The sequence below is a fragment of the Diabrotica virgifera genome, chromosome 3 (assembly GCF_917563875.1).
Source record: "Diabrotica virgifera virgifera chromosome 3, PGI_DIABVI_V3a".
In the NCBI taxonomy this organism is placed as follows: Eukaryota; Metazoa; Arthropoda; class Insecta; order Coleoptera; family Chrysomelidae; genus Diabrotica; species Diabrotica virgifera.
Window position 1 is genome coordinate 204,419,079 of NC_065445.1, and position 20,487 is coordinate 204,439,565.

Here is a 20,487-nt window from a genome sequence, read left to right on the forward strand (position 1 = left end):
AATGAGAGTTGGTGGTGGAAGGTTGATTTGTGAATCTGGAAGGGATATTTAGAAAGTAGGGGAATGAATGATAAAGATAGATCAGAATGTTTTGAGCTGTCGAGAAGTGAAGTCCAGTAGTAGACGGTAGTGTACGGAGAGTGAGAAAGCCGGTGGAGTTCCGTGAGTGTGGAGATCTATCGTGGAACGAGAGGTAGGCCAGGTTGAGAGTAAAGAACCTCCTTGAGCCAAGAGTGTCCCGGTAGCTGATTGCAGTTTCGAAAAAGGTAGAACACAGCATCACGACAGAAGCAGGAACGAGAGCTATACGAGCTAATCTTCAAAGGAGAACATTACTGAAAGCCAGGAGGAGGTTTTGATCGCAGCCAAGGATAGCAGGAAACGGGTTTTGTGTGAAGACATTCTCAGTTCACCAGAAAAAGGTCAGTCTCATTTGTTTGGACATGAATGTATGGGTTTTTCGTATTAAATACCACATTATAAATTGAAGAACATAATCAATAATATCAGAAAAGCTTCATCAAACTTAAATAGAATTGTTGCTAATAAATCCTAATAGTTAAATGTTAATAAAAACTTTCAATTGGAAACCAAAAGGAAATAAGATTCCCATTTGTAAATGTTATGTGTAAGAATAATAAGATCTAGCACATATTAAGCAGTGATTGCCATTTAAATAAAATAAACAATATTTTGATTATAATTGTAACCCATATGTGTGTATTATTTTACTCTTTTCTTTCCTATCCCAAATAGGAACCATTGAGAAATACTGAGAAACCACGTAAGTAAGTAATTAATTTTATAATTCGCCCTGAGATTGAAAACATATTGATATGTGATCTGGTTAATTAATTAAATTATTATTAATGCATTGATTAAATTAAATGACAAATAAGAATATTATCTCATATCAATAATCAAGATCACATCAACTGTCGTCCAACGTGGAAAGCATTGTAAAGTATTTCTAGTGGCAAATTTGAAGGATAGAAAGAGTAAAGCCGGTATTTGAAAATTTATATGCCTGTGGTAAAAAGTGAGATACTTACATTTGATAACATAAAATTTTAGATCTCTTTAGGTACAAATTTTACATAACTGATTTAATATTTTATTTTTACGATATTTACATTTGATATATTTATTGACAATTTATAATATTTGGGTGAGAAAAAGTCGTCTTGGTAACATACTAGTAAAATTTCATATTTGGCGGGGACAGTACTTCTTGAAAACAAATGTCTGTGACAAGAAGCCAAAGCAAAGACAACAAAAAACAAAAAGAACATTCAAATCAAGAGAATAATTCAGACCAAGAAGATATTTTAGACACGACAATCATGGCATCAGAACAGCAAGAATTATCAGGAATAGATAAATTATTACAAATGATGCAACTCCATTCACAAAGAATGGAACAGAAAATGGATGAAATACAACAAAAACTGGATGACAATCAAAAAGAAATCAAAAGCAAAATAAAGGAAATAACGAATTGCCAGAAAAAGGAAATAGAAAATTTGAAAAATAAGTTGAAAAATGCTATTCAAGTAGACAGAGAAGAAGTGGAAAAAAGAATCACAGAAATAGAAAAACAAGTCACCGAAAACCGGACGCAACAAAATGTAGGAGAAAGAAGAGAAATGGTTATACATAGCACAGATGACGTGAAGATAAGGTTTGGCGGGGATGTAAGAAGATTACACCCAGTGCCGTTCATAAATAGCCTAAAAGAAGAAGTTAACTTAACAAATTTAATTTACAAAATACCTAGGGTAAATTTAGTGGGCTCAAACAAACGGACATTGGCAACTATAAATGAAGGCATACGAGTAATGGTACGACTGGGTAAGAAGATGTATGCACTACAATGTGTAATAATGCCAAACATGTCACATGACATGATAGTAGGAGTTGACGAATTGGCAGAAAAACATGTAGTGATAGAGTTTAAAAATAATACGATGAATCTAACAGAAGAAAAAGAAGAATAACAGGACAAGGAACAGGAGAAACAAAATACGGACGAATCAGGTAAAGAACAAACAGTGGAAATGAATTTGGCAACGAAGCAAGGACAAAGAAGAAAAGGGAGAAAAAGTCAGAAAAACAAAAGAAAATGAAACCTGTGGCTCCTCAAAAGAAGAGTTGAGCCCAGAAGAAGAAAAATTGAGAGTATCAAAAGCAAAAGAAAACTGGGATTCCTCAAAAGAAGAGATGAGCTCAGGAGAAGAAGAAATAAAGCTAACAAATGAAAGCGAAAAAGATATGATCGAAACAGTGGCATTTGAAGAGGAGGCATATGAAAACGAGGATGCAGAATGCACGGTAAAAGTATGTGAAAAATCTGAGGAAAAAGACAGAAGATTGAAATGGGAAAAAGGGAAAGACAACATAATAGCCGACACTCTAACACAGGATGAGGACACTGAAAATAAGGAAACAATTACTCTACAGGTGGGACTAATTAGAGTAATACAAGAAGAAGGGGTATAAGACTTAGATTAAAGTAAGGAAATATACAGGGAGTTGGTTTTACCTCGAGAAAATTTATTTAAAAATGCAGATAAATTTTATCGAATACAAGGCGGGGATTTGTTATATTTCTATTTGATATGAAAATTAAATTTTGATAATTATAAACAGAATTCAATTTAATATAAAATATTTTCAATTTTCTCAACCACGGGCATATAAATTTAGAACAACCTGTATACAACAAATTGTTATATTTAATTTTAAGAAGTGATTAAACGAAACTCGGGACAATGCGCTTAGAATAAACAAAGTGAATGGCGCGTACCATTATCGTTGTTCGCGGAAGGTTCGATCATTAGCCTATGCTAAATAAAACTCAAGTGAAATCGATAATAGGTCATTATCGTTGTTCGCGGAAGGTTCGATCATTAGCCTATGCTAAATAAGACTCAGTTGAAGTAGATAATAGGTCATTAAATTTTGTAAATAGTAGAAAGTAATTTTAGAATGGGAATTAACTATTTTTTTTGGAAATCCATTAAGCATATTTAGAAAGATTAAAAATTGGTTTTGAGGAAGACTGCGAATGAGAGTTGGTGGTGGAAGGTTGATTTGTGAATCTGGAAGGGATATTTAGAAAGTAGGGGAATGAATGATGAAGATAGATCAGAATGTTTTGAGCTGTCGAGAAGTGAAGTCCAGTAGTAGACGGTAGTGTACGGAGAGTGAGAAAGCCGGTGGAGTTCCGTGAGTGTGGAGATCTATCGTGGAACGAGAGGTAGGCCAGGTTGAGAGTAAAGAACCTCCTTGAGCCAAGAGTGTCCCGGTAGCTGATTGCAGTTTCGAAAAAGGTAGAACACAGCATCACGACAGAAGCAGGAACGAGAGCTATACGAGCTAATCTTCAAAGGAGAACATTACTGAAAGCCAGGACGAGGTTTTGATCGCAGCCAAGGATAGCAGGAAACGGGTTTTGTGTGAAGACATTCTCAGTTCACCAGAAAAAGGTCAGTATCATTTGTTTGGACATGAATGTATGGGTTTTTCGTATTAAATACCACATTATAAATTGAAGAACATAGTCAATAATATCAGAAAAGCTTCATCAAACTTAAATAGAATTGTTGCTAATAAATCCTAATAGTTAAATGTTAATAAAAACTTTCAATTGGAAACCAAAAGGAAATAAGATTCCCATTTGTAAATGTTATGTTTAAGAATAATAAGATCTAGCACATATTAAGCAGTGATTGCCATTTAAATAAAATAAACAATATTTTGATTATAATTGTAACCCATATGTGTGTATTATTTTACTCTTTTCTTTCCTATCCCGATTAGGAACCATTGAGAAATACTGAGAAACCACGTAAGTAAGTAATTAATTTTATAATTCGCCTTGAGATTGAAAACATATTGATATGTGATCTGGTTAATTAATTAAATTATTATTAATGCATTGATTAAATTAAATGACAAATAAGAATATTATCTCATATCAATAATCAAGATCACACCAATACATACATACATACATACATACATACATACATACATACATACATACATACATACATACATACATACATACATACATACATACATACATACATACATACATACATACATACATACATACATACATACATACATACATACATACATACATACATACATACATACATACATACATACATACATACATACATACATACATACATACATACATACATACATACATACATATCCACAAACATTTTCCCTTTTTTAAATAAAAATTGACTCGTATTTCTGAACTCGGTAACTTTTGAACGGTATAACCGATTTTCAAAATCACATGCGTTGATCAGTACCATTAGAAGCGGCAAAGGTCGGAGTTAAATTTTTGAAGTTTTTGGGAGTTTTGGGGACGAGAACGAAAAACAGACCCTAAATAGGAAGGGCCGTAAAATCCACACCCTTGGACCAAAATGGATGGTTGACATATGAATGGGTGAGTCTTCTCCTGAACTTTAAGATGAGAGTTGGCCCAATTTTCAATTCAGTCAGATTTAGAAAATCGAAAATTTCGTGTATATATAGTGTCGCGTGTAGGGGGTGTAGGTGTGCGCCACTGGCGAGAACTGCCGTTTTCTGGTAATACCATAAATGAAAAAGTTTCAAGAAGCGACTTCATTGAAAACTTAGCATGGGAACTATTCAAATCCCAATACCTTCCCTGCTAAGAGAACTTAGACGACGAGCTCGCGTACTGCTCGGAGTTCAAGTAGTCGTACCCCTCCCCCTAATATTAAAACAAATTACGTGGGACGAGTTTGTGGTTGTACAAGAATTTGCAATAAGTCAACAAGAACGTCATGTCAAAGATGTGACAAATTTTGATGCAATGATCATCTCAGGGATATTTGCACTGAATGTTTGACGGACTAAATTTGTGCCAATTTTACAATTTGATAGTTTTGTTATTTGTTTACTTTTTTGTTATATTCTTTATTTATCACTATTGGTCATTTTATAAGTTCAAAGATAAAAAATATTTGTGTTTTTTACTAAATTGAGCTTATTTTTGTGACCATTTTCATTTAATTGCGATTAAAGACCCAAAAAATCATGACCTCGTTTTTAATTTTGCCACTGCCAAAATGACGAAAGCCAAGGAACAATACATCTCTAATTTTAAAGTATAGATATAAATAAACATGCTATTAACCATTACTTTGTTAATTTTGTCAAAATCCGGTATTATACGACAAAAAACTATTGGTCTAAAATAGTAGACCGCGCGACTAAGCCCGTCAGGAATAACCGCGCGACTAACGTAGGGTTAATAGAAAAACAGAATCTACGTACGAATTTCACCTTCCAGATTCCACCTTAAGCTATATTTCTTACAATGTGTGGAAATTAAGTTAAAAAATACAGATAAAATTCTAAATGAACATCTTGATACAAACAGCTATTCAGTTAGAGACTTTAAAGTGTAGACCCCTATTTTTATTGTAAACGCCATCACTTGAGAAAGGCACTCTGCCGAAGTAGGTGCAGTGACATTCATTTTTAATAAATTTTGTGGAAATATTCAAAACAAAAGTTTTCGGGGTTTTATTATTAGTAGACTTGCAAAAATGTCAAATTTTGCATATTTTTATAAAAGTAAGCATAAAGTGCATATAATTTAAAATTTGGTGTTAACTATACAGTGAGCACGTAAAGGTTGGAATAAATTCATTTTCTCGAGAATGGACGATTTTGGAAAAAAATCCCGAAATAGGTCAATTTTTATTTTTAAATTACGACTTTTTGGCATATACATCTTACTAGTGACGTCACACGTCTGGGCGTGATGACGTCATCGATGATTTTTTTAAAAGAGAATGGGGGTCGTGTGCTAGCTCATTTGAAAGGTTACTCAATTTTCTATTCAGTAATATAAACATTAACATAATTATTTATACAGGGTGTCCAAAAAAAATTTTTTTTGATTAAATTTGTTGGCATAAAAAGAAGAATGTAAGTAATTTATTTATTTCGAAATACATTTTACTGCTTTCAGAAAACAGAAAAAAATGTTTATTTGAAAAATAATCATGGCTTTTCGCTTAAATTAAATGTTCAAATTGTCACGGGACTGGTGGATGGCTGTTTAATATTTAATTTAAGCAAAAAACAATATTTATTTGCCGAATAAACATTTTTTTCCTGTTTTCTGTTAGCAGTAAAATGTATTTTGAATTAAATAAATTACACACATTCTTCTTCTTATGTCAACAAATTTAATTCAAAAGTTTTTTTTGTACACCTTGTATAAATATTTATGTTAATGTTTATATTACTGAATAGAGAATTTAATTACCTTTCAAATGAGCTATCACACAACCCCTATTCTAATTTAAAAAAATCATCGATGACGTCATAACGCCCAGATGGGTGACGTCACTAGTATAATATATATGCCAAAAAGTCGTAATTTAAAAATAAAAATTGACCTGTTTCAGGATTTTTTTCCAAAATTGTCCATTCTCAAGGAAATGAATTTATTCCAACTTTTACGTGCTCACTGTATATTTTTTTATTCAAACTTACAGATGAAAATGCCAATATTTAATTTTGTTTTATAATCACTTGATATTCAAATTCTTGGTATAGTAACTAATAAAAGACAGCGGCTTATAGTTTTGTCACGTTTTGTCCTGGAATTAAGGGTTTGTATTTGCCAGTTTATGTCTCTATTAGGCCGATGCCACATTATGCGTTTTGACCGGATGCGTTTCCGACGCATCCGGTGAAAACGCATAGTGTGACAGATCGGTCCGGTTGCGTTGGAAGCGGATGCGTTTTGAGTCATCGGTACGCGCTTACTACCTGCACCAGACTAAACGCATAGTGTGACAAGTCGGTCCGGTTGCGTTGGAAACGGATGCGTTTTCACCGCATCCGTTCAAAACGCATAATGTGGCATCGGCCTTAGGTAAAAATTTTTATTTTGACGGTCAGTTTCACTTGGCTTCACTTTTGTTGTAAAATTGGAGGCGTAAACAACGTGTATTTCTAATTGTGAATAATTATTGTGCTTTGAAAATGCCGAAAATAAGCAATGTTTCAACTTGGATAAAACCTTACAAAGCTATGGATATGGATAATGGCCTATTAAAATAAAAAAAAAGTCAAAATGTAAATTCGTACAGGTTAAAACAAATTTTATATCAAAGTTTAGGTGAGTACAAAAGATATTTTCAAGAAAGTATCCAAATCATACAACGGGATCATTGTTTAAATAATTAAAAAAGGGTCATTTTTGCAAAAAAAATACTTTTTTAAGTGCTGAGGTAACTAACTTATTAATGAAGGTCTGCGGGATTTTTTCTGCAAAGTTGAAGAGTAAGTCTTTTACATAAGACTTACTAAATTAAATTTGACCCCCTATTTATTTAAATAATTGTATATAAAACTTTAAAAACAAATTTTGCAAAAATTATTTTTAGCGTTTTAAATAAGCGCTACAAAATATCTTATTTTACAGACTAAGTTGCGCTATGTTACCAGTATTAAGCAAAAAAAAATTGGTCAAAAAATATTTAATATTTTTTGAAATATTGAGTTTAATTATTAAATGTTACTATATATTTAATTGCCAAAACGCGGTTGTTTCCAAAGAAATATTCACCTGCTTACGATCTCATTATTTTTATTTTTATATATATTTTCGATAAATGTATTGATAAATTCAAATTTCAATTAAACTCCCCTCTAAAATGGCATTTGAAAATTATTCAAATTTGTTTATAATTTGTTTTTTTTTTAATAACGTCGCGGGGATTAAGTATTTTGAAATACCGTTTCTATAATTGGGCTCCTGGGAATTTTTTACTAATTAACAAATTTTTTTTTGTCGTTTTTTCTTCTTTTTTTTTCTTGGAGTTATATTACTACGGGCCCTTTTAGGGTTAAATTTTATTAAGAATGTCGAATCTCTGAGTTGTAGATTCTAGACCTAAAAATTTTAAGATTGAACCAAAATCTCTTAAATAAAATGTGGCTACTTACTGAGTTACAGGGTGGTTTATTTAAAAATTTAAAAATTATTGTTACCAAGTACGTTAAAACTATTTGACGTGTCCTTATTATACTTGGCAGAAAATGTGGCTATTATACACCCCACTAAATTGTGAGTAATAAACGTTTCTAGCTAGTGCCAGAGGCGTACGACAGGGGATAGTGAATGATTGACCCTTCCCAAATTCTACGCCACTGAGTGAATTACTATTTTAGCGAAATTTTTCGATTCTGTAATACCTTGTATGTAAATAACTTTATTGGTATCGATAAAGTCATCAGTTTGAGAGATATTGGAAGTTTAAAATGAATGAATGGATGAATCAAAATAACTATGCCGTTTCATTTTTAACGTCCAATATCTCGAAAACTAATGACTTAATCGTTACCACTAAAGAGTATATTATTTACATAGAAAGTATTGGAGAATCGAAAAATTTCGCTAAAATAGTAATTCCCTCAGTGGCGTAGAATTTGGGAAGGATCAACCATTAACTATCCCCTGTCGTACGCCTCTGGTAGTAACTAGAAACTTTTATTTATCACAATTTAGTAGACTGTATAGTACCCACACTTTCTGTCAAGTATGATAAGGATACGTCAAATAGTTTGAAAGTACTTGGTAAAAATAATTTTTTAATTTTTAAATAAAACACCCTGTAACTCAGTAAGTAGCCACATTTTATTTAAGTAATTTCAGATCAATCTTAATATTTTTAGGTCTAGAATCTACAACTTAGAGATTTAACATTCTTAATGAAACTTAACCCTAAAAGGGTCCGTAGTAATGTAACTCCAAGAAAAAAAAGAAGAGGAAAAAAGGACAAAAAAATTTGTTAATTAGTGAAAAATTCCCAGAAATCCAATTATCGAAACGGCGTTTCAAAATATTTAATTCCCGCGACGTTATTAAAAAAACAAATTATTAACAAATTTGAATAATTTTCAAATGCCATTTTAGGGGGAAGTTTAATGGTTTTTTGAATTTATCAATACATTTGTCGAAAATATACATAAAAATAAAAATAATAAGATTTAATACAGGTGAATATTTCTTTGGCAACAACCGCGTTTTTGCAATTGAAAATAGAGTAACATTTAGTAAACAAATTCAATATCTTAAAAATATTAAATATTTTTGGACCAATTTTTTTTTGTTTAATACTAATAACATACTGCAACTTCTGCCGTAAAATAAGTTATTTTATAGTGCTTATTTAAAACGCTAAAAATAATTTTTTGCAAATTTGTTTTTAAAGATTTACATATGATTATTTAAATAAATAGGGGGTCAAATTTAATTTAGTAAGTTTTATACGAAAGATTTACCCTTCAGCTTTACATAAAACAATCCTATAGACCTTCATTAGTAATTGAATGACCTCAGCAGTTAAAATGGTATTTTTTTTTTGCAAAAATGACCCCTTTTTAATTATTTAAACAATGATCCCCTTGTATGATTTGGATACTTTCTTGAAAATATTTTTTGCACCCACCTAAACTTTGATATAAAATTTGTTTCAACCTGTACGAATTTACATTTTGATTTACATGTAGTGTAATTTTATTTTACTAGACTATAAAGTTTATTGCTCATGTTGTGGTAAAACCGTAAGTACATATGTATTATATTTTATTTTATTTTAAAAATGTACAAACAAAGAATTTAAATTTGTAGATTATGTTTAAGAAATATACCGACACAAGGCTAGTTCGCAATAAATCGATGTATTTTTTCTTTTTTCAAGCATTTTTTACACTCCTTGCCATAAACAATAGGATATTTATTTAAAATTCAAATCATTCAATAGTCTACTGAAAGGTCGCTAACATTTTTTTTTCTGACAATAGCATAGTTTGCTTTCATTTTGCTAAAAACAAAAACATATCATTTATTGGACTTAATTATTAATTACGTGATTTTAATTTATGCTCACAGTATTTTTTCTTTAAATGTAAACAGAAAAGACCAAGAGCCTCTTGTAAATATTTGGGGGTTCTTCCTTCTTGCAGTCATTTTTTGACATTTTCAAGATTACTTCACCGATTTTTATTTGATTTAATTTAAATATTTTAATTGTTATGCAAAAACGGTTCATTTTTAGTTTATTTCGACAATATTAGATTTTAAAAATGGGTACAACTATAGGTTATTTATATTCTTTTTTAGATTTCATCTGAAAAAACAATTCAAATAGATCACCATGTCAGAACCGCGAAACATTTTATCTAATTGACCTGGCTTTCAGTCAAGTTCCAAAAAAGCAACCGAACAAGAAACTTTTAACCCGCCAGTGGTCGCTATATGAGATTTTCTCTCACGGTTTCAGAAAATTGCGCACAACTTTTTTTCTGGGAAATTTTATGCGCTGTTGTTCCTTCTAGTCTCCTAACTATCCTCCCTCGACAATCTAATATACTCGTCCGCTCAGATAGTGACTCAGTTTACTTAGTATCACCATATTGTTGAGTCAGTGCGCTTCATGTGAGAGATTCTCTCATCAAGCGACCACCGGCGTTACCAACTGTGTATAAAAATTAATTTTAGTTTTCCCCTTGAAACCTACAATAATATCATTTTATTATGTAATAAAAGGCGCCGTGGATGTGGTCGATGATATGAAAATCCTATATTCTGTTTCACGGGTTAGTTGTAGATGTTCACTTGGTAAGACCCCATTTTAACAGTCCCCGTTTCAGCGGTTCTCGATTCCACCGACCCTTTTCAGCAGTCCCCGGTTCAGCGGTACCCATTTCAGCAGTCCCCGTTTCGGCGGTTCTCGATTCCACCGACCCGTTTTAGCGGCGTTTGGTTCTGCAGCATGCCGTTTGAGAGGCATCGTTCAGGAAAATGAGTAAAAACAGGACCCTCTTGGGGACAGTAGTTTTAACAATAAAAAATGAATTTTATAAAATATACAATAAATTGTCCCAAAATCACCCTATGCTTTGCAATTGCATAAAAAGTAGGGTAATATAGTAAATAATTTGCAAAAAAGTTTTTAGATTAATTCATGCAATAGTTTTTGTAAAATTGTAACAGTTTATCCTAGAGGCTAAATATTTATAACATTATTCTACATAAACCAATTTACTTAGGATGATTCTGCGGGTACCTATCGAAAGAGGGAGAGCTTGTTTATCAAATCAATTTGTTAGAAGTAAAAAAAAATATTTTTTCTACTAGCATGCGGAAAATCACATTTTCCGCACCAAGAAAACAGTGAGTAAAATCCATTTTTTTAAAACCGCTACTCAAAAAGAGCTTTTTCTACGCCCCATTTTTAAAGTTCCTAATTACACCGGTTTATTGCACTTAAAACGACTGTTTATAGTTAGAGTGACAAAATGTAAAAAAGGCACTAAAAAAAAATGCCACAGCGTTAACTTTATTTCACGGTTTCCATATGCGAACACAATTATTGATTAGTCCAGTTAGTCCACACTATACCGAAAATAAATTGTCAAGTCACCTTTGACTTTGACAGCATATGAACTACACATGTTTTTACGTGTGTAAGCGACTTACAAAATAATAATAATTGTAAAATTCAATAACTTTTATAATAAATGTAATCAATTTACTTTTCAGGGATTTTCCATTATTTTAAAGGGTCCTTACTTTTTATTATTTCACTGCATATACAATCCATAAATTGGATTATAAAATGTAGATTCTTATATAAAATCTTTTCAATTTTCACCTATTAATATTTGTAAACAATTGAAATATGATTTATTAAAAAACAAATGTTAACTTGATTTCTACTGGTCATATAAAACTATTTTTTTCTTTTTTAATGTGTATTTTTTATTATATATTTATCTTAAGAATATACTTTATTTAATAAAATTTACAGAATTCTTACGAAATAATTGTAAAATTCAATAATTAAAAAAAATGTAATCAATTAATTTTTCCATGATTTTCCATCATTTTAAAGGGTCACAACTTTTTATTATTTCACTGCATAGGCAGTTCATAAACTGGATCATAAAATGTAGATTCTCATATACAATCTGTTCAATTTTCAGCTCTTAGTTTTTATGAACAACGGAAATATGATTTATTAAAAAATAAATGCTAACTTGATTTCTGTTTGTCATAAAAAATTATTTTTTCTTTTTTATATGCATTTTTTCATCAGCTTTTCATTGAGCCTACATGCAAGCACGGAACATAAAAAATATCTAAGTTATTCTAATTGTTTATAAGCTAAAAAGTCAGGTCTTTTTCAAACAGTTTTTTTAATAACAATTTCAATAAAATGTTAAAAAATTTTAATACGTCTTAAAATCAAAGTCTCAAATAATCGACTGCAATCTGCTAAATATCTCACAGAGTCACTGTAGGGCAGAACAGTTGTTGTATAAACAATTGCTCTCTGGGATAAACAAATTGAATAACTTATAAACTATTTGGTCGATCTGGTTGAAATTTAGAACACTTAAATAACTCATTAATTGACATAATTTAATAAATTTTACGTCATTGTGCAAAAAATAAAGTTATTAATATTTATAATTTACTGCAAAAATGAGGGTTTTTTGCAATTATCTCGGTCAATTGTTTATATATTACAATATGCTTACCACCAAATTAAAGAACTTTTTAAGATCTACATTTATTTGAAACATTTTTCTCTAAAATGTACAAGAAACGTTTTATAGTCAAAAAACTGCTTTTGCATTCTTTACAATTATTTAAAAAAAAAAGCAAAATCAGCTGTACGTCTTCACGAAATTATCGTCAGTTATCCCTCATCTACCGTTTAAAACTTTGAAAACCCTGTAGAACATTTTTACGTGAAATCGATAATTTTTTCCCTATTAACTGAGGTATATACCAGATACTTAGATATTACCTGTATATTTTCAAACAAGAATAGGTTAAAATAATATTCTACAATAAAACTAATTACTTATCATTGTCATATTATTATTTTCTTATTGGAACCGCTCTATTGGGGACCGCGTTTATGGGGACCGCTGAATCGGGCACCGCTGAATCGGGGTACCGCTGAAACGGGGACCGCTGTATTGAGACCGCTCAATCGGGGACCGCGCTTATGGGGACCGCTGAATAGGGGTGAAACCGTTCACTTACCATATATTTTTCAATGTTAAATATTGGCGGCATCAATAGTCACATTTTATATAGGGTGTCCCAAAAGTAGTGGAACGGTCGAATATTTCGCGAACTAAACACCGGATCGAAAAACTGAAAAATACGTGTTCAATCATTTTCAGAAATCTATCCAATGACACCAAACACCAACCCCCACTACACCCCCTGGAGGTGGGGTTGGGGGTAACTTTAAAATCTCAAATGGAAACCCCTAGATTTTCTTGCAGATTTGGATTCGTTACATAAAAGTAAGCAACTTTTATTCAAGACATTTTTTCGAACTGTGGATAGATGGCGCTATAATTGAGAAAAACGATTTATCCTGATACCATAGGTAAATTATAGAAACGGTCTAGTATCTCGAGAAATACACTTTCAAATGAGAAACCAAAAAAACAGGTTTTTAATATTTTTCGAAAACCTATCGATAAACACCAAAAATGACCCTCCAACCCACCCCCTGGAGGTGGGGTGGGGGTAAATTTAAAATCTTAAATAGCAACCCCCACTTTTTATTGCAGATTTGAATTCGTCATGAAAAATTAAGCTACATTTATTCGAAACATTTTTTAAAATTGCTGATAGATGGCGCTAATAAATCGTATTTTCCAATTAAAGCGCCATCTATCAACAATTCTAAAAAATGTTTCGAATAAATGTTGCTTAGTTTTTCATGACGAATCCGAAACTGTAATAAAAAGTGGGGGTTGCTATTTAAGATTTTAAAGTTATCCCCCACCCCACCTCCAGGGGGTGGGTTGGAAGGTCATGTTTAGCGTTATTCGATAGGTTTTCGAAAAGTATTAAAAACCTTTTTTTTGCTTTCTCATTTGGAAGTGTATTTCTCGAGATATTAGACCGTTTCTATAATTTATCTATGGTATCAGGATAAATAGTTTTTCTCAATTATAGCGCCATCTATCCACAGTTCGAAAAAATGTCTTGAATAAAAGTTGCTTACTTTTACGTAACGAATCTAAATCTGCAAGAAAACCTAGGGGTTTCCATTTGAGATTTTAAAGTTACCCTCCACCCCACCTCCAGGGGGTGTAGTGGGGGTTGGTGTTTGGGGTCATGGGATAGATTTTTGAAAATGATTGAAGACGTATTTTTCAGTTTTTTGATCCGATGTTTCGTTCGCGAGATATTCGACCGTTCCACTACTTTTGGGACACCCTGTATAAAGATAATAATAATAAAACAGAAAAATGTCGTGTCTTTGTAAAGCAAATGGCTTTATCGTTGATGAAACCTTATCTTTTTTGTAAAATTCTGTAAAGAAAGGCAAAAGTTGGATATGTGAGAGAAAATTTCACGCGCGACCACTCGCGTAACAACCTACCTAGCGACCAATGCCGGGTTAACGAAGACTTGTGTCGTGCATTAGTATCTTCTAATATACCGCTTTCAAAATTATCTAAGGAAAACTTTAGTTCTTTTTTAACAAAATATTGCAAACAAAACTTTCCCAGTGAACGAACTCTAAAGAGAAATAATGTCAATTTGTTATACTCCACAGTTATCCACAACATAAAAGCCGAAATAGGTAATAATTACTTTATGTGTGGACGAGACCACTGACTCGTCAGGAAGATACATTGTGCACTTATTGATTGGTGTACTTAGCGATGAAACCTTTCCACAATCGTATTTAATTTCCTGTAAGCAAGTGGAAAAAACCAACGCTCTAACAATATCACGGTTTCTACAAGAAGCATTAATTAATCAAATTAGTCAAATTATAGTTTTGTCCAGAAAACTATAACTCAATTAGAATCCTCCAAATTATCATTGTTAGAGATTACAGTTTTAATAAAATGATTTGAGTCATTGTGTCAAAACGTTAAAGGTGCTATTGGAAAGGAAATTTTTCAAAAATTTAAAGTAACCACGGAAAGAAATAGTGGTTACCAGGTTCTTTCTGAAGTGGTTCAAGTACTAGCTGGGACATTTTCCGAACCACTTAATTTAGAACCATCTATTATAGTAAATTTGAAAAATGCCCCAGTTACATCAGTTGATGTCGAAAGAAGTTTTTCTATTTACAAATATATGTATTCAGATAGAAGCCATAAGTTTTCATTAGATTTTGAAATCATTTGATAATCTATTGTTACCACAATTCAAAATAATATTTATAAATATGTTAAAATAATTGTATATGTTATATATTTTTAATATTGTAAGTATTTTTGTAAATAAAAAAATATTGTAAATATTTTTTATTACATGCATAATATGCAAATATTATTTTCTAGATAAATATGCATATTTCTGCATAAAATACTGCATATTTATGCGCATATTTCATACTTTTTTATTTGCATATTTGTCTAATTATTAGATAAAATAAATTTCCATCAAGTAACGCTCAAATACATCAATTCTTAAAAAAGCCGTTTTTATTGTTATAAATGAATGTTTTTATTATTAATGTTTACCTACAGTTGGTGGAAAAATTGTTAGTGACACTACAAATATTTATGTATTTTTATATTATACCGCGTGGTGAATTGGAAAACGGGCCATCGGAAACTCAATGTAAAATTCTAAACTGTTGAATTCCTGCTTCCCTAATTATTTTACATCAACAGACATTAGAAACTATTTGTAGAGGATTGAAATCTGTATTGAAAACCACTGTTAAAATTGTTCTACGAATTAAACATATTCCGAAATTTTGTAAAAATGTAATACCTTTTTCAGTTTTTCTGCCCATAATTAGGCCACACACAGTGCAATAATGTGTCTTGAACTGTCATTTTTATTTTATCATTTATTTTTTAAAAATAATACAGTTGATAAGATACCCTCAGTTGTGGAGAAAATATTAATAATAAAGGTTTTTTATTTAGTCAATTGTGTGAGCACTGTCAGTTAAATAGTAACGTGTGGCCTAACTTTTACACACATACTTACTGTGGCAAATGTATTATATTTTTTAAAATTTTGGAATGCGTTTAATTCGTAGAACAATTTTAACTTTTGATTTTAATACAGATTTCAATCCTCTACAAATATTCTCTCATTATTTTTGATGTAAAATAATTAGGAAAGCAGGAATTCAACAGTTTAGAATTTTACATTGAGTTGCCTATGGCCCGTTTTACGATTCACCACCCGGTATTACTAGACTGGCTTTATAGCCCGATCAAAGAACAATCTGACCCCCCCAAAAAAAATAATGGAAGGATGAAAATTTGGGAATGGGTAGTTTTTTTTTATTGGCTTTAGGATAAGACCATGCGGCGAGAAACAAAGTAAGTAGTTCATACATATATTAACATACTATATCTTACCTGAATTATCTAATTAGTAATCTAAGTTAAGGTTATCTAAATCTGACCGACATTTTTATTAAGAATAGATATATTAAACATTTTTTTTTCAAAGTGAATTTTTGTTAAATTAATCTTAATAAACATTTTGCGATAAGGAAAAGGGTCACACTTTTCTCATCCAAGGGTTTTTCATAGCATTTTTTTATTAATTATTGATTACTTATATACCCAAAATTGTCTATTATTATATAAGAAAAAGTTAACAATTCTACATCCCCTCCATTTTACAAAAATGGAGGGGAATACCCCTTCTCGTGGGTGAAGAATATACATTCAAAATAAGTCCGGAATTGGATAAAATGATTAATCCTAAGCAACTTCTGTTGTATAGAGTTTTTTCTCTAAGCTAATAGTTTTCGAGTTATTTGCGAGTGAATATTTTCATTTTTAACAAAAAAAAACAAACATGATTGTGGACGGTTTTTGGCAAATAACTCAAAAAGTAAGTATCTTATTGAAAAAAAAATTTTTAGCAAGAATATAGCCTATAAAAAAATGAAAAAAATAGTGTATGCATGAAGTCTATAGACCAAGTCGTAGAAGGAAAGTTATAGCTAATGAAAAGTAGGTTCGTCTTCGTCAAATTCCAAATCGAATATTTCAACGTGAAGTAACCAAAAAATGGAACGCTTTTCGGGAACAACTCGTTAAAAATTTTTTAAAGTACTTAAAAAGAGATTCATTTTTGGTTTTTAACCCGGCACCTCCACGTGGGGTGCTACCAGCACCCCATAACACGTTTTTTTCCAACATTTGGTATTTCAAGTTTGCTAACCGAGCTGTGCGTCATAGTAGCTTTCTATAATATTATATAGCATAGATGTGTTAGTGTTTGAAGTGGTTATTTAGTGTCATTCTGAACTTGTAGCTCTAAAGTCGAATTGGGGTGTCATCATCTGGCAATTTAAGATTTAAATTTTTTTTGTATTTTTGATAAACAGGTCAAATTTACATTTTTTATTGAAATAACTGATTTAAATTATTAATATAGACTCTCTAGTCACGAAATCTTAATTTTTTTAGATATTTTACTTGACTTCATTTATTATGGCTTGGTACTTGCTAATTTGCTTATAACACATTTTTCATTTTATTTTTAACTTTTATAACATATTAGTGGCTAATAAGTTAATAAAACATGTTTTTTTTATAATCTTGTGTTACTCAACACATTATTTTGTTTTTTAAACAAGTAGATCACAGAAAATTTTATGGGGTGCTGGGAGCACCCCACGTGGCAGTTGGCGCCTTGCAAAGCCACGTGGCAGGTGCCGGGTTAAAAACTTCTAACATTAAAAGTAAGTCAGTTACGCTCAAAATATTGTTGGCGCCTTTTATTTTTTGGTAAAACGAATCGCGAAATCACCCCCTAATTAGCATCCCAAATAAATTTAATCGTTACCGCTTCACAAGTTACTTTACTTATGTATTCTTTTTATATGATCTGTAAATTTTATCGTTTCAAACTGCTTAGTTTTGAAAAGGCTGTAGTTAAAATGGCTTGGACGAGTAACTAATCACGAGTTTATGCCAATTTTTAACAGCCATAGCATAACCAATTTTTGTCTAACAAGCAAACAAAAAATCCAAAATATTCAGAAAAGCAAAACGTACATTTTATTACTCTTTGAGATTTTTGGTATTACTAATAATTTTTAAGTTATTTTGAAAAAAAAAGAATCTTTTTCAAAATTAAAAAAAAGTGTTTATTTTAAACCAATTTTTTTCAAAAATGTGCACATTGAACCAATGAAACTTATACATCATATAAAAAATACATAAGTAAAGTTAACTGTAAAGCGGTAACGAATAATATTATTTGGGATGCTAATTAGGGGATGAATTTCGCGATATTTTTACCAAAAAATAAAAGGGACCAACAATATTTTGAGCGTAACTCACATACTATTAATGTTTGAAGTTTTTTTTTTGAAAAAGAGAATTAAATCATTTTTTAAACACTTTAAAAAAGTTATAATAAGTTTTCCCCGAAAAGTCTCCATTTTTTTTGGTAATTTCAGGTTGAAATATTTGATTTGGAATTTGACGAATAGGAACCTACTTTTCATTAGCTAGAACTCTGCTTCTACTGGGTCTGCAGGCTTCATGCATACACCACTTTTTTCACTTTCTTATAAGCTATATTTTTGTAAGTGTATATTTTTTTATAAAATACTTACTTTTTGAGTCATTTGCGAAACACCGTCCAAAAAAATGTTTTTTTTTTTGTTAAAAATGAACATACTCACTCGCAAATAACTCGAAAAGTATTGACTTAGTGAAAAAACTTTATAGAAAAAAAGTTGCTTAGAATAAGTCATTTTATCCAATTCCAGACTTATTTTAAATCGATATTTTTTTAACCCCGAGAAAATATTTTTCACCCCGTATTTCCCAATTTTTTAAAAATGGAGGGGAGTAGAATTGCAAACTTTTTTTATATAATAATAGACAATGTCAACTACCTATTTCGAAATTTTCATCCTTCCTTTATTTTTTTGGAGGGTTTCGAAAAATTTTGTGTCCTTTGATCGGGCTATTATAGCGTTCTATGCGTTTCCGTTTCCAATAGCCACTCCTTTCTATTGTGACAGTCTTTTTCTCTTAAATTCCTTTCCGACATCGCCTTGGAGATGGCCTTTCTTCATGTGGTTCTTGATCTTCTTCGGTTTCGTTTTCTGTGAGTGTTACAAAGATAATATCACCAGTTTATTAAAGCGCTTATTAAGGAATGGCATCATAACCCAAATATAAAAAAAAAACGCATATGCTTGTATTCAGAACATGCCATGATGCCTAGAAGCTGTAATTACAGCAATGAGTGGCATCACCAAACATTAAAATTGGTTTTTCTTAAAAATATTGTTTGTGAAAAAAATAAATGGTTTTAATAACAAAACTCATTGGTTTTGTAACCTGAATACCTCACTAGGGATGGGAAAAACCTACCGGTTTTAACCGAAAACCGGTTTTTTTACTTCGCAATAACCGGTTTTACCGGTTGTTTTTTTGTCCCGGTTATAACCGGTTTTCTCTTGTTAAAGTCAAAACCGGTTATTAGGGTCTTACGGCGATTAGGATTAAGTTAGGTATTATTTTGGATCCCAATCATAATTATTATTCTCAAGTAATTATTCCAAACAAAACCATAATTCAAATTTTATTTTATAAATACAGAAGCAAACTGAAAGTGCAAACACACATCAGCCAGAAACAATTAAGTTTTATTATATAATATTTCGTTGAAAAGGTATTTGTAATCATAATATTTATATAAGAAATGATCTGGTTGAAGTAGATGCAAACATCATCTATTAAATGGTTTGAAAGTGGGTGAATGACTTTTTCTGATTACCAAAAATAATGTTCTGACTATGAATATCGAATTACCGATTACGAATACGAATCTCCAAGGATTTCCCTACGTTTTTAAAACGATACACCCATACAGGAAGTATTAAATTAGTTAAAATGTACCTACCGGTTTTAACCGAAAACCGGTTTTTTTACTTCGCAATAACCGGTTTTACCGGTTTTTTTTTGTCCCGGTTATAACCGGTTTTCTCTTGTTAAAGTCAAAACCGGTTATTAGGGTCTTACGGCGATTAGGATTAAGTTAGGTATTATTTTGGATCCCAATCATAATTATTATTCTCAAGTAATTATTCCAAACAAAACCATAATTCAAATTTTATTTTATAAATACAGAAGCAAACTGAAAGTGCAAACTCACATCAGCCAGAAACAATTAAGTTTTATTATATAATATTTCGTTGAAAAGGTATTTGTAATCATAATATTTATATAAGAAATGATCTGGTTGAAGTAGATGAAAACATCATCTATTAAATGGATTGAAAGTGGGTGAATGACTTTTTCTGATTACCAAAAATAATGTTCTGACTATGAATATCGAATTACCGATTACGAATACGAATCTCCAAGGATTTCCCTACGTTTTTAAAACGATACACCCATACAGGA

General features: G+C 31.1%; 1 protein-coding gene across 2 annotated transcripts in view; it reads left to right on the forward strand.

The window, feature by feature from the left end:
• The first annotated feature begins 317 nt into the window (after positions 1 to 317).
• LOC126882338 (uncharacterized) overlaps positions 318 to 20,487 on the forward strand; it is a 380,011-nt gene continuing 359,841 nt past the window's right edge. For both annotated transcript variants that reach the window (XM_050647236.1, XM_050647235.1), the window contains exon 1: positions 318 to 3,087. In XM_050647236.1, coding sequence (XP_050503193.1) covers positions 1,242 to 1,997 — 756 coding nt within the window. In that variant the 5' untranslated portion in view covers positions 318 to 1,241 and the 3' untranslated portion in view covers positions 1,998 to 3,087. The remainder of the gene's footprint in view (positions 3,088 to 20,487) is intronic.